General features: G+C 33.1%; 1 protein-coding gene across 2 annotated transcripts in view; it reads right to left on the bottom strand.

The window, feature by feature from the left end:
- LOC129805457 (apoptosis-resistant E3 ubiquitin protein ligase 1) overlaps nt 1-11587 on the bottom strand; it is a 35615-nt gene extending 24028 nt beyond the window's left edge. Inside the window, exons 1-2 of one of the 2 annotated variants that reach the window (XM_055853373.1) lie at nt 5576-5715; nt 4527-5455 (exon numbers count right to left, since the gene is read on the bottom strand). In XM_055853373.1, coding sequence (XP_055709348.1) covers nt 4527-4590 — 64 coding nt within the window. In that variant the 5' untranslated portion in view covers nt 4591-5455; nt 5576-5715. Of the gene's footprint in view, nt 1-4526; nt 5456-5575; nt 5716-11264 lie in introns of those variants that run through there. The other variant, XM_055853372.1, reaches the window with a different exon arrangement.
- Nucleotides 11588-14194: the final 2607 nt, after the last annotated feature.

The following is a 14194-nucleotide window of genomic DNA, read 5'->3' as shown; positions in this document are numbered from 1 at the left end:
CAATTTTTTAGTAGGAAAAACAACTATAATATTTTTTAGTTTTTTTATATTTATTATTATAATTACGCTTTTGAGACAAAGTTGAAAACAAAGTGGGGTACGTTATAGAAAAAGTATTTTAAAGTAATGGAATGTCCGTCACTGCTTTCTTGAAGTTGCATGCCACTCATGATTGGAATTTTAGAGAGAATTTCGCTAAGTATAAAATAAAAAAAAAACATTATCTTAAATAATTTAATTGAAAATAAAAAAAAAAGATATATGAAATTTGTGGTAAAAGGGGTAAAACGTATATCTGTAAATTCCTTTAAGCTAATTTCTATTTAAATTAGCGGATATTTTCGAGTTATTCATTAAAAAAAAATGATTATTTTACTATTGGACGTTTCGGACTGGCCATTTCTACTGGCGATCACCGGAAAATCTTTAATTATTTTACTATTTCGCGATATTTTCTTTAAAGTGAAGTGTGATTAATAAAAAAAATAACACTTGTAAAGTATAACTTAAATGACAAAAATAATGGTTATTGTAATCTTATCATGAAAATTGCTGTCTATATTTATACTGATTTTGTTAGTATTATGACGAAAGATTGCACTGAATAACATAAATATCTCTTTCTTATAAATTGCATTCATTTTTTTGTGGAAAATATTTTCTCAAGTGCGAAAAATGTGAATGTATGGCTTATGAAAAATTGTATGTGATTTGCTTGTGAATTTGAAATATTTTTGTATGTTGATTGATGTTATGAAAATCAAATGTAATATTGTAGAATTGTAGTTTGCAGTGTAAACAATTTTGTATATTTCTATGGCATAAATTTGCAGAATTGTGTCCTATTGCATGGCACTGGCCTCATAAATAAGTTCCATTTTAGGTTCAGGTGGATGGCCATAAATACCTCTGTACAAGCAACACAATCGCATTATTGTTTAGTTCATATGTGCTGCCCATTATTTATCACTTTTTGTTAGGGGTTTTGTGTGCTACATAAGGAAGGAGGGAAAATTTTGTGTGTTTCGGCGTATGAGAAGCAACTTAATAATTAAATTGAATTTATTAGTGTAATTTTGATAATGGAATTACTCGTGTTTATGACTCTATTTTAGCCCATTTCTGCAATATTATGCAGCCATATGAATGCTACAGCAGAACAATTATATAAATATCTCGGAAGTATGACAATGCGACATTTTTTTTGTCCAAATGCACTATATAAATGTACTATCTTTTGTTGCGGTACTTTTGTGCAGCAAATGTTTTGGAAAGGCGTCATATAAAAAAAAAAGCCTTTTAAAATTCTTTGATGCCAACAGGAGACCGCATAGTACTAAGCCTAGCCAAGAATTTAACTAGGCAGAATTCCAACTGATTGATAGTACTTCCTGTGGCTTTTTCCTGTGTACTAAATTCAAAATTCTACCCCTCCGGAATAAAGTGCTGAATTTTGCAATTTCACCAATCTCTGGGAAAGAAAACAGGCCAATGTGAGGGTGGTCACCTCACTATAACTTTTGTCATCACGCCAAATTCTCCCCTCTTAGGAAGGGATGGGTGTGTGCAAATGGAATTTTTGAACATATAAAATGAATAGTACCACCATAATGGTATCTACCCACAAAAAATTTCATACACTTAATACATGCATCTCTGAGACATTTTCCCAACATCATTAATTATGATGTTTTGCCCGTTTTGCCACACACTGTGGAAATTTCATAAATCTAACTCAGATCTTAAAGCTCAGTTGATGTGTCTTCAGATATTTATACCATGGGAATTAGTCTTGATATTCTTGTCCGCTCTTTTTGATGTATTTATTTTGTCAGTAGGGTGAAAGGAACAAAAGGAACGTCAATTGGAACTTTAAGAACTTTTGTGACTTTCTTCGCTATATATCTTCTGTTTACTTTTTGTTGAAAATTCTTTTTAAAAAATTGGCTTTTACTCTCAGGATCCTTAACTCAGGATCAACATAATTTGATCCACTCTTTTTCAAAATATTGGGAAAAACTAGGACTAAATATATATTTCAAGATCATGACTAAATGACAAATCCTTTGAACCTTTTGGTACTCTTTTAGTTCATTTGGGATTTGAGACTTAACCAACTTTCTTTATAGGAAAAGGTAAATTTAATAAAAGCACGTTATATTATTTGCATATACCAACAAATATTCCCTACCTGCTGACGTTCCTTTCGTTAAATTTTGATTTAATTTGAATTTTGATCTTCTCTACATGCTTTAAAATATTTGTAAATTTTGCATATTTTGTTTTCAAGTTTCAGTGTTTTTTCCTCTAAACTCAGAATCCCCCTAATGTGAGCCATTCGCATATGCTGCTCGCATCTTTGCAAAACACTCATATCCATATAAATATTTGATATTCTATATAAATGTTGTCCAAATGAAAAGCATCTCCTCTAAAGTGTACATTCTAAATGAAAATTTAGCACGTTTTATACAATTTTTGTTGATAATTCAACAACAGTTGGTAAAAAATAAACAATTTTTATTGAAAAACACAAAGTTTTACACTATAATGTCCAACGCACAATGACTTATGTTTTGTAAACGTGTTTTCTAAACTGCCTATGAGAGTAAGCGAGACGACTAGATCGAGATCTCACTCTCACTCGCTCTCACAGGAAGCCCCGAAAACATGTTTACAAACAAAAGTTATTGTGTGCTGGGCATAATGATCAGCGCACAATAACTTTTATTTGTAAACATGTTTTCAAAATTTTCAATGGGAATGAGCGAAATGACTAGATTTAGATCTCACTCACTCTCATTGAAAAGTCAAAAACATGCTTACTAAACAAAAGTTATTGTGCGTTGGGCATAATAGTGAGAAAAGCGATCATCAAACTAAGTATATTAATTGTAATTTTTGGTCAAGCAATAAAAATACTTTTAAAGTTATCTATTTTTTCTTACTAATATAGTGTAAAAAATCTAATCAAAGTACAGTAGCGGTAATTTTAAGTCATATGGCAAAAATATCTTAAAATTGTGTATCTTTCAACTATTTTAAGTTTAAAAAAAACTCTTGAAGATATTTATGACTATATTAATAAAAACTTTTACACGTTTTTTTACTGGTAAAGTTTCTTTATATTTGCAAAATATTATATTTTATAACAGTATCATAATAGTACAAGCCAAATTAAACTTTAAAACATGCGTTGCCTGACCAACGATCCCTAAAATATCTACGAATTCAAATAGGTGTTATCCTCTGAAGTCTAATATCTAATTTAAAAATCGCAACTGTTTACAACTACCCAATACAGTAGAGTCTCGCTATAGTCCATATTTGGTTTCAAATTTGACACTTGGGTCGCACTATAGTCCATGTAATTTTTAAAATTATCAACGATTTTTAGTATTGAAATTGCTCGACGGCTTCCACTTTCTTTGCGATTGTGGTACTTGTCCTTGCTCTCTTCATTGTGGATCACAATTATCACAACTACTTAATAAAGTTTGCCAAAAATATTAAAATAATTATGCATGTCGCATACTAAAAAACATAACCTAACTTAAAATCAGTGTTTTGAAATCAACGGTCGATAAATTGTGGACTATATAGAGCGATGGCCTATAGCGAGACTCTACTGTATTTACTACTGCCCCAGTAGGGGGAGTTGGGGCTATTTTGAGCTGTTGGGCCACATTAATATACGGTTTTTTTTAAATATTTGTTTTTAAATTTAAATAATTGTTTAACTAAATAATTATTTTGTTTAGTTCCACAATTGTTTTGTTGGTCTAAATTATATTACATTAAAGCTAATTTTCCTTTAAAAATATGCAAACAATCGTTTTTCAATACAGCTCAAAGTAGCCTCGCTTATTCCTATCTCCCATACCCAAACGTAAAATAAAAAAAAAGAAATCAAAGTTAAAATTGCCATACTACCTTATCCTCTTATCTTCCACCCAGATTTATACATTAATACATAGTGATGTATAATAAGAGAACTGACTTTGAAACTACAATAAAGTAGGTATATATACCCCTTAGCCCTTAGTCTAAGCTCAGATCCTTATCACTTTACGATTCCCTTGTGAAAAGGTCAGTTTAAATTCTGAAATTATATCCATGTCTAAAGCGAGCTTTGTAACTATTCATTCAGTATATGAATCCCTTTAATGATTTCTTAACATGAAACCTAAACCATAAACTTCAAGGAAAAGTATCCGACAATCGTAATGATTGTCAGATATAATAAATGTATGTATTTTCTGTATTTTGTACTAAACTACATGGAGTTTTTTTCATGAATTATATCGTGAGCTTTACCATCAATGTATGAAAATTTGAGGGATGAAAAGTCCAATTAAAATTTATTGTTAAATATTTATATTGTCAAATAGCAGTTTCCTCAGAGTTTTCCTATTAAACTCGATTTTTCATAACCATTCTTGATGGATATTTAATTGTCATCAACATAAAAGAGGAAATTGAACACAAACAGAAATGGACAGATGAATAAAAAGAGTTTACCGTACCTGATGAAGATGAAATTGAATTTCTCATCATAGTCATTCCAATGGAATTTATTTCTGAATCCATTTTCCTTTCTTATATTTTCCACACTGTCACAGTTAGATAAATTATGGATGGAAATTCAATGAGTTTTCTTCGTTTACGGACGGTGACAGGAACTCATTAGGAAAATAAATGATCCTTCACAAACTAGAGTCTCCCCTTTTTTTAATTTTTATATTTCGGGTGATATGATGAAAATCACGGCACTGATTATACATATGTATTATTTTAATGTTTTTTTTTTATTTTTCAAACCAGTTATGCAATATATATCTATTAAATATATATTTTATTCTATTGATTTATTTTCTATAAAGGATTTTCTTTTATTTAGAGGTAAAATATTTGTATCTGTGCTTGTGCGAAAATTGTTTTACCGATCGATATTTTATTTATTTAATAATAATTGATTTAAAATTGTTGGTACTGCTGTCATAGTTTCATGAATGGCAAATCACTTTTCTATTGAATAATTGATCTGACAAAAAAAAGTAATTCACATGATTTAACGCCAAATGTAAGTTCAAAAATTCGCAATAACTTAACCCGAAGTACTTATATAAATTTATATATTTCACTTTTTAAATGGATGAGGAGACACATTTATGCTCTGTGGGTTCCCTGCAGAGACTCTCTGGGAATGCTTTGGTGCTTGGACTCTTGTGTAAGCTTTCGAGTGTCACGTCAAAAGCTCTTCACGGTACAACAAAGAGAACAATAAAGCTTTTTACCATACTGAGAAAGGAAAACGACCACGAGACTTTACACTTTTGTGTCGATTCACGCACTTCTTGCTCATCAAACTTTTTTCTCGCACGATGACTCTTTGTCTCTATCACATAATTGAGTTTTTTATTTAAAAATTGACCGACGTTGCTCCGTCAGAACACTTTTGATAAAAAAGAAAGAATATATTGTAATAATGGGAAAAACCCCGGAAATTCTTGCAGAAAAAAGCAAAAAGAATGTTTGGGAACAAAGACCAAAAGACACAATCGAAAGGTAATACCGAAGGTGTTCTGTCTTGGAGTAGGGGGCGTGAAGGAATGTGATATAAACGAATTGTAAACGGAACAATTGCTAAGGGGGAATTTTCATCTGTAGCCAAAGAGCAATGTCTCACGACTGAAGTAGAGTTTGTTTCGTGAGTTCGGATCGAGTGGAACTCCAGTGATTCCCCTGACTTGTCCTCCCCAACCTGGGGTGTTGTATTTCATGGCGGGAAACGAGAGACGCGCAATACGTTGTTTATCAGACCAATTTCTGTGTCAGTGTTTGGATAATGTGAGTTAATGTTCCCATTTGGGACTTATCGCGGAGACAAGTTGATAAGATTGCTCATAGAATAATCCACAATCGTTCATCTTTCAACTTTGCTTAAATAAATAATCCTTCTCACTCTGCAATCAAGTCGTTGGCATTTCATGTCAACATTCCTTTCGCGCATGAGCTTGATTTTCGCAGTGGTCAATTGATTTCCTCCCCTCACGCGTAGGACGCTATCGAGGGGTTTGCTATTCCATAAAAATATGCACATTTTGAAAATACTTATAAGAAAAATCTAACGAATATGACTAGTTAATTAGGGATGCATCAGTAACCTGAATCGAGCACCAAATGCTAACCTATTTCAATTCTGCTGAAAACATATGTATTTTCAGCTGAATTCTGCTAACATTAACCCTTTAAGGACGATTGGGTCACCGGTGATCCAAAAATGAAATTTTTTCTACTGTCTTCTAAAGCTATGTTTTGCTCTAAAAAGTCAGAAAAAGTGATTTTTTCTGACCCCCGATTTTAAACCTTCTCGTCCTTAAAGGGTTAAAACGATACTCGCGAGGCAGTGCCATTTCCATATATATGGATCGCGCTTTTTTGTTCGAGAACTGTTAACCGGTCGGCATATCCATCCAAATCCTTGATTTTTGGTGATTAATTAGACAAAAATATTCCAAAAACGTTGCTTTTTCAAGTCCTTGCTGGGACAAAAACGTCTTTCGACGGCTCCATTTCATTTGATTCGAATTTTGAATGGTTCAAATGGTATAAGATATTTATTAACTTTTAGTTTTCGGTATTCATCCCATAAAATTGATATTATCTTTAAACGTGTTTTTTTTGCTTTTTCTTCCCATAGGTTTGCGATTGCAGCATTACTTATGGCCTCACAATTAGCAAATTAGCTGCCTTATAGAACCAAACATTTTAAATTATCTCATAATTATCTTCTAAATTTACAACTGACAGCGGAATTATAGAATAGAGTTACAATAGTCGAATAAGAAGCGTAATATAATTTTATAAACTATAAAATTATTTTTATAAGATGAGCCTCAAGTGGGTCAGTGGATAGAGTAGTGGCTCTATGACTGTGAGGTCTCGGGTTCAAAGCTGAGCAGCAGCAAAAAAAGGTGTCTCGGCTTCGAATTCGTCCAGTGAATGAATTAATGGAAATGCCAATGATGCCACATTAGCAAGAAAGTGAGCCGTCTAAAATATAGAGGGTGGTACGAGAACGAGTTTCGACATGAAAGTGGTACATCAGTCGATTCAAATTTTCAATGTCACTGATCCCAAACACACACCGAGATGGGCTGCTGTTATATAGTAGCGGCACTGGTTGCCCACAGAGCTGTGATATGGAGCAGCTACCCGTATCGGGGGATAAGATTGAATAGGAGTGGGAAAGCATAAGTGGCCCAATTGTGGCCTGGATGAATCGGTAATCCAAAATGGATAACTGACCCCTGGCAAAATCTTATCTTATCTTTTTATTTATAGGATAATATTTATAAAGAAAAACTAGTGATAAGCTTAGATCAGCTTATTGCAGGTGAGATTCTTAATGTGAGCTAACTCGGAATGCATGCAAATTCGATTTAGAGCTGTAGTTGAGGGACGCCATTCAGTTATCTTGAATCAAATTCGTAAAATTATACAAATTTTGTATTTAAACTAAATTATCAAGGATTTGGATGGACTGACAGAAAAGTGATATATGGGTGAAATGTAAACCAGAATGTTCTCTATAATTTTGCCGAAGAACTTGATCTCATCGATTACTGAGAAGCCAAGATAATCGAGGTTGTTTGTTTCTGAACTCGTTTTTTCGACCAGAGCGCTCCAAGTGTTCATTTGATGAACTTCAACTATATCAAAGATTTGTTGTATTTTGTGAGACTTTTCATTTAAAAACCCTATTTTAAGTGTCTTGGTCTAGTAGAAGCAGTCAAATTGACATCTGAGTGGTTTCAAAGCGTTATTATGGGAAAAATCGATTTTTTTAGACTTAAGCGACAAAATCTGATAGATAGGATTATGAGCAAAAAATTATGTTTAGACGAAAAATAGATATAAATGTCCTATACAATTATGACGAAGTAATCATCGAGATCGGTTAAGCATGTGTCGAGATGATTGAGGTCATATGTTACGAAAATTGTTTTTTTTTTCGACTATGGCGCTTCTATCGTTGGTCCTACGAAGTTCAAATGTTCTAGAAAGTTGTAATGCTTTGCGATAACTTTAATTTGCGGCCTCACTCGTCAAGTCTGTTGAATTTCGTGAACTTTGACCATCTAAACCGTATTCAAAAATGAAAAAGATCGATGATTTGGTTCTTGAGATATTCTCAAAAGAGTGGTTTCTGGAGGACAAGTAGTGGGATGAGAGGCAAATGCATGTGTTGTTTCTATTCCTTTGATTAACTTTGGGGCGGGGTACTCAGAACATTGAAAGTTGCTAACTTCGTTACTTTGGTCAAGAAGAAATTCTGCTCTCCAGACTAGAATATTACTACATGCAAGAAGAAGAGGTCGGGTGTCTTTGAGATGTATGGATGAAATGGATGAAATGTCCGCTAGGACACTTTCTAAAACATATCTAAAAATGAAATCCATCAATGGTCTGGTTCTTGAGATATTCCTAAAAGAGTGGTTTCTGGAGGGGAAGAATCGTCTTGGGGATGAAAGTGAAGTGGAATTTGGATTCCTTGGATCAACTTATGAGGGGGGGGTACTCAGAATATTCCAAGTGGATATCTTCATCAGCTTGTCCAGAAAATGGGATAGAAGAATTTCTGTATTTTTCTTTGCGTGTAACATTTTAAAATTCTTGCAAAAGTCGATAAATAAAAAAAGTAAGATGTCCAAAAAAAAAGTTTCTTCTACAAATAATTCTCTTTGAGTTCCTCTAACAAACAGTCCATGTGCGAACATCGTGGGTCAGTCGTGGTCCCAGCAGTAGATGGTCAAAAATGACATTGCAAAAAGTGTCTTCTACGACATAAATGTTTCTGGATGACCACGGTTTATCCATAGCAGATTGGGTATACCAGTTTTAAAAACCTAATGAGCCAAGCTTTCCAACAATAGTTCACTCATCCAATTATATTAATCAGGAGCTGAAATATACCACTCCAAACTTATACCTTTTTTGCTAACATTAATTGTGATCTCTGAACCAGAGTCATCAGAGGGAAAAGTATTTTCTTTATATTGTGATATACCCCTTGCATGCATTTTCTTTTCAAAAATTAATTGTGAGTTAACAGATAAAGATAGAAAGCTCAAACCAAAACAAGATGAAAGAATATTAAGTATACTAACTTTTAGTCATACTAGTTAGTCTATAAATAATTTTGGTTTACTAGAGATTTGTTGGAATATGAAAAAAATCACCAAAAGTGCTCATTTTAGGGTACACTTTTTCAAAAAGTCTTAAAAAAGTATCCTTTCTTTTCATCGTACATCCTTGGTATACTCAAAGAACTTGTAGGGGATAAAATTACTCGTCTTTTGATATCATTAAGGTTAACACGGGGTAAATAAAACCGCAGATAAAAAATGTTGAATTTTGGAAAAAAAAAATAAAATAAAATGCAAATAAAAACAAATGTAGACGTGGCCCAGGTGAACGGATTTCAGATTTGAGATCCTTAACCCTTTAACGACGAGACACTTTTTATGGACTGAAAATCAACAATAAAAATTAAACTGGGAAACATAATCAATGATAAGTCTTACATCTAACCTTAGAAAGTCCAACTGAGTCTGATTCGGTGTATTTTGTGCTTCTATGAACGATAGGGACAAAAATAGCCCAATAATTTTTCTGACAATACCAATGAATAATATTTTTCGCTTTAATGAAAAATATTACGTATGAGTATTGTAGTTTTTATTGCCAAAAGGGTTTTTCTTAAAAAAAAATTGGAAGTATAAAAAATAAATAAATCAATTATGAATTTGAGAATTTAAAAATTCGCCATTTTTGAGCTTAAATATTTACTACATAACAAATAGCTAGAGACTTGCAAAAAATATTCTAGATGCCTTCAACCTTCTACTTTACAATTATATACAGACATAAGAAAAAATAACGTTAGGTAGTCAGGAAAATTTATTTTCTTTATGGGACACCGGTGTTCCAATCGTCCTTAAAGGGTTAAAATAAGATAAGATTTTGCCAGGGGTCAGGTCTCTATTTCGGATTACCGATGCACCCAGGCCACAATTGGGCCCCTTATGCTTCCCCACTCCTATTCCATCTTATCCTCCAATACGGGTAGCCGCTCTATATCGCAGCTCTGTGGGCAATCAGTGCCGTTACTATATCACAGCATCCCTTCTCGGTGTGTGTTTGGGATCAGTGACAGCGAATATTTGTATCGACTGAAGTACCACTTTCATGTCGAAACTCGTTTTCGTACCAGCCTCTATTGTTTAGAGGCGGATCACTTTTTTGCCAATATGCACCATTGACATTACTATTCATTCATTCACTGGACGAATTCGAAGCCGATATGGCATGAAAAATCTTTTTTCTGCTGCCGCTCAGCGCCGAACCCACGACCTCGCAGTCACAGAGCCACTGCTCTTTCCACTGACCCACTCGAGGCGCCCTTAAAGGGTTAAATGACACTCTAACAAGATTTTAACATTTCATTGAAGACACCAACCCACTGTTGCACAGTGTAATTCACACTATAAATGTTTGTCTTGGTTGTTCAAGCCGATCACAAAGCTAGAATGGCTAGAATGCTTCGTCATCGTGTTATGAAGTAGTTGTTAAAAATTTGTCTGTTTCGTTAGTAACTAATTTTATATATATTTTTTTTTGTTGGATATTACAAAGTTCTCTAGTGTAATATAAATCGGAAAATACATTATCTCGACCCAATAGTAAATTGTTAAAAATATTCTTGAAACATTATTTAAAAAAAAAATCTCCTCGGACTACCTTGTATGCGAACTTATTGAGATGAAGAGCCCCTTTGGGAATATATGCAGAAGTTTGCGACTTCTCCACCTCATGTAAGCCCTTCTTTCGCCAAAAAAACCTCCCTTTCCCACTGTGTGGCGAAATTATGATTTGCTTTTGTCTTTTTTTCACGTGAATTTCTGCCAAGTGATATATTTATTCCCATAAGTTTTGTAAATTGAACGGAAAGTACTCATTCCACTGGTTGTTCACCAACCTGTCGGATTCCGTGAATGACTATTTTTTTTTCCTTCTTATATTTAACCAAGCCCTCATATAATTGCTAATTAGAATGTGGCGTGCGTCTAATGGTCTCCTAATTATTCCACTACTTTTAGGATTTTCACCGTAAGAATGTCAGCTATGTCGGAAGGATTCACGGGAAACTTTTAAGAAAGGTAATTCAATAGATAACAGAAAATCTCGCTAAATCTTACCTTTTTCCTGGAAAAGTGTCTTGTACTGCCCCAAGTCATTCTGTTCCAGCCAAGTGTCAACATTTAGGGCTAAATCACCATCGGTGGTATAGAATTTGTCCCAGAGACACAAAACAAATTTTCCGAGTGAAAATGTGAAGAGAAAACTTAGGAGAATAGCACAACAAATCTTCATGCACCGTATTATCATAATATCTTATCACTTTTGCATTATATCACACCAACCACACACAATTTATCCAGGTTTAAGATTATTTTCCACAACAGATAGAAGCACGTCAAGTCTTATCAGTGGCAAATGATTTGCTCAAATTGTCATCTGGAAATGGTGAATGTATTATTCATACCAATGCATAAGTGAGACAGAGAGTGCTCATTGGAATAACAACAACTTCCAGTCACTTCCAAAAAGTTTACTAACACGCGAGAAAGTTTCCAAAAGTGGTTTGTGTATTGGAATATAGAGGAAAAGTACCTGTACACATAATGCACTTGTGAAAGCTTTTTGGGTTTTCTTTGGAAATTCGTGATAAAATCATCAAGCTTTTTCGAAAACTTTTGGATAAAGTTGCGAATCTTATGTCTTGAATAAGACAAAAAGTCAAATAAAGCTTTATGCTATAAGCACACTCAAACAAGTATTTCGAATATTTTTGATAATGGGGGACCAGGAATTAGAATTAAATAGATAATAATAAAATATTTTTTATTAGTTTCTTTCAGTTTGCCTTTAGTAAGAATATTGAGCAAGGCATTATTATTTATCGTAAGCACCTCCTTACCTATTTATTGAAAAGTTTATCCAGTTCTAAATATATATTTCATTAGCATGGCTAATTCTGATCGGATTTGCCCTATTCTCTAAATTAGCAAATATTAAAACAATGCTAATTAACTCTCTCAACTCCTCATAATTTTAAATATTTCACGTTTCTACAGTCCTTATGGTTGCATAATATTATTCTTACCTCATGAAGATTTATTCCCCTTCTAACGAAACACAGTGAATACTTTTTCTGCGAAAATTCAATGTTTGTGCAAGATTGTGTAAATTTTCCATAATTTCACTGCTCAAACTCAGAGAAAGAGTATTATATTAGATCAAGTGCAACATTTCTATAGTGAGCAATATCTCAAGATATATATCGATAGGTCACAATATAAAACGAATAACTCGCGAATGGCCAACTTTATAGGAGAGCGATTTTAAGCTAATTTTTTACATGCTGAGTATAAGATTTTTAAGATTTGAAACCCCTTTAACTTTGGGAATAATTAACTTTCCGGTATAATATCGACTTGTCAGAATATAAATCGAACAACTCGATTTTTTACAAAATTCGTTTTATTCGCTTTCTAGATAGGTACTCCTTTATACCCTCTACCTTCCCTATGAATATTATATTTGAAAGATAATTATTTTTAAAGTTATAGAGATTTTCAATCTAAAAAATCCTATAACTCTGTATGTAAAATCTTAGCTTCAAATTGCTCTCCTGTAAAATTTGCCTACTGCGAGATGTTCGTTTCTTATTCTGAGCAGTCGATATTCACAGGGAAGATAGAGGGCGTCAAGGCGTACCTGGAAAAGCGAAAAAACGAATTTAATAAAAAATCAACTTATTCGACTTATATTCTGAAAAGTCGATATAAATCACATCGAATTATACTAAACAGTGTTTGGAAGGTGACAACACTCTTGAGAAAATTCTTTGACAATTTTATATTTGGTGTAGTAAGGTTTTCCAAAATTAAGATAAAATAAGAGAATATTCGATATTTGCTTCAGTATTACTACGACAAATATTAAAAGAAGAAAGCGGGCAATCAAAAAAATGTATGCTCCTTATGGACTCAATACAGTATCTGTACAGTATTTTTGAAAGATGGTGACTGTGGAAAAATCGTGGTCCAAATGTGACGAATAGATCCAAACGATTGCCTAGCCCGGATTAACAGACAAAAAAATTTTGCTGTGTATTTGATTGGATTGGAAGGGAATCATCCACTGTGAGCTGCTTCCCAAAAGCTCATTTCGGATCTCTAGGGGAGACTGGGGCAAAAAGTCACAAAACAGATATTTTTTTTTTACAAGCTACTCGAACGCTTCAAAAATTTCTAATTAGCGCAGTTTTATAGGAAATTTACCGCTGTACAACTTTGTGAAAGTAATTTTCCTCTATTTTGTAAGGAAATACGTTTATCGAGCCTATTTCTAAAAGGCAATTTTGTGACCATTCTCAAAAATGCTGGAGCAAATAGTATCAGGCATAAGATACTATCACATTTTGATTCGCTTTATTACGGGCTTCCGTGAATTTGAAAAAATACCTAGAGGACATATTTTCATAGAAAATTTATTCATCTATACCTTTGTAAAACACCGTTTTCTCTGCGAGAAAAGTGAGAAAACGAAGAAAGCGCTTTTCAAGCTATTTTAGAAAATACACACAAAAGACTGCAAATCGTTTGACCAATGCAAACAAAAAGCGGCGAGACGCGGAAATGACGTTTCTTTTCGCCGTGAGACATCACAAATTGCTTCGCTTTTTGTTACTTTTTGCTCCATACCTTTTGTTACCTTTTACCCCCAAGTGGTCATTTTTAATAAAAGGATTTCTAGAGAAAAGAACCTTTGTGAAATTCTAAAATAGATAGCGGATTCGTATTCAAAAAATCCAAATTATTTAGAAAATATTCACCAGTGCATCAATTTTGGAAAATAAGTAGGTAATAATTGTTATCTTTTGCAAGGAAAATATTTCAAAAATAGGACTAAAAATTTCGATATTTTTTTATTTTATAAATTCTTTGTTCGAATTATAAGAAACTTATGACATTGAAGAAGGTCAATGGAGACTATCTATAGAAAAAAAAATTTGAGCCGCTATCTTTTTTACCTTGCAAGATATTGAATTTTTCGATTTGTG

This window comes from Phlebotomus papatasi, chromosome 3 (genome assembly GCF_024763615.1).
Source record: "Phlebotomus papatasi isolate M1 chromosome 3, Ppap_2.1, whole genome shotgun sequence".
Classification (NCBI taxonomy): Eukaryota; Metazoa; Arthropoda; class Insecta; order Diptera; family Psychodidae; genus Phlebotomus; species Phlebotomus papatasi.
Note: the sequence above shows the minus strand (reverse complement) of the source record. Positions and strands in the feature narration are given on the sequence as shown.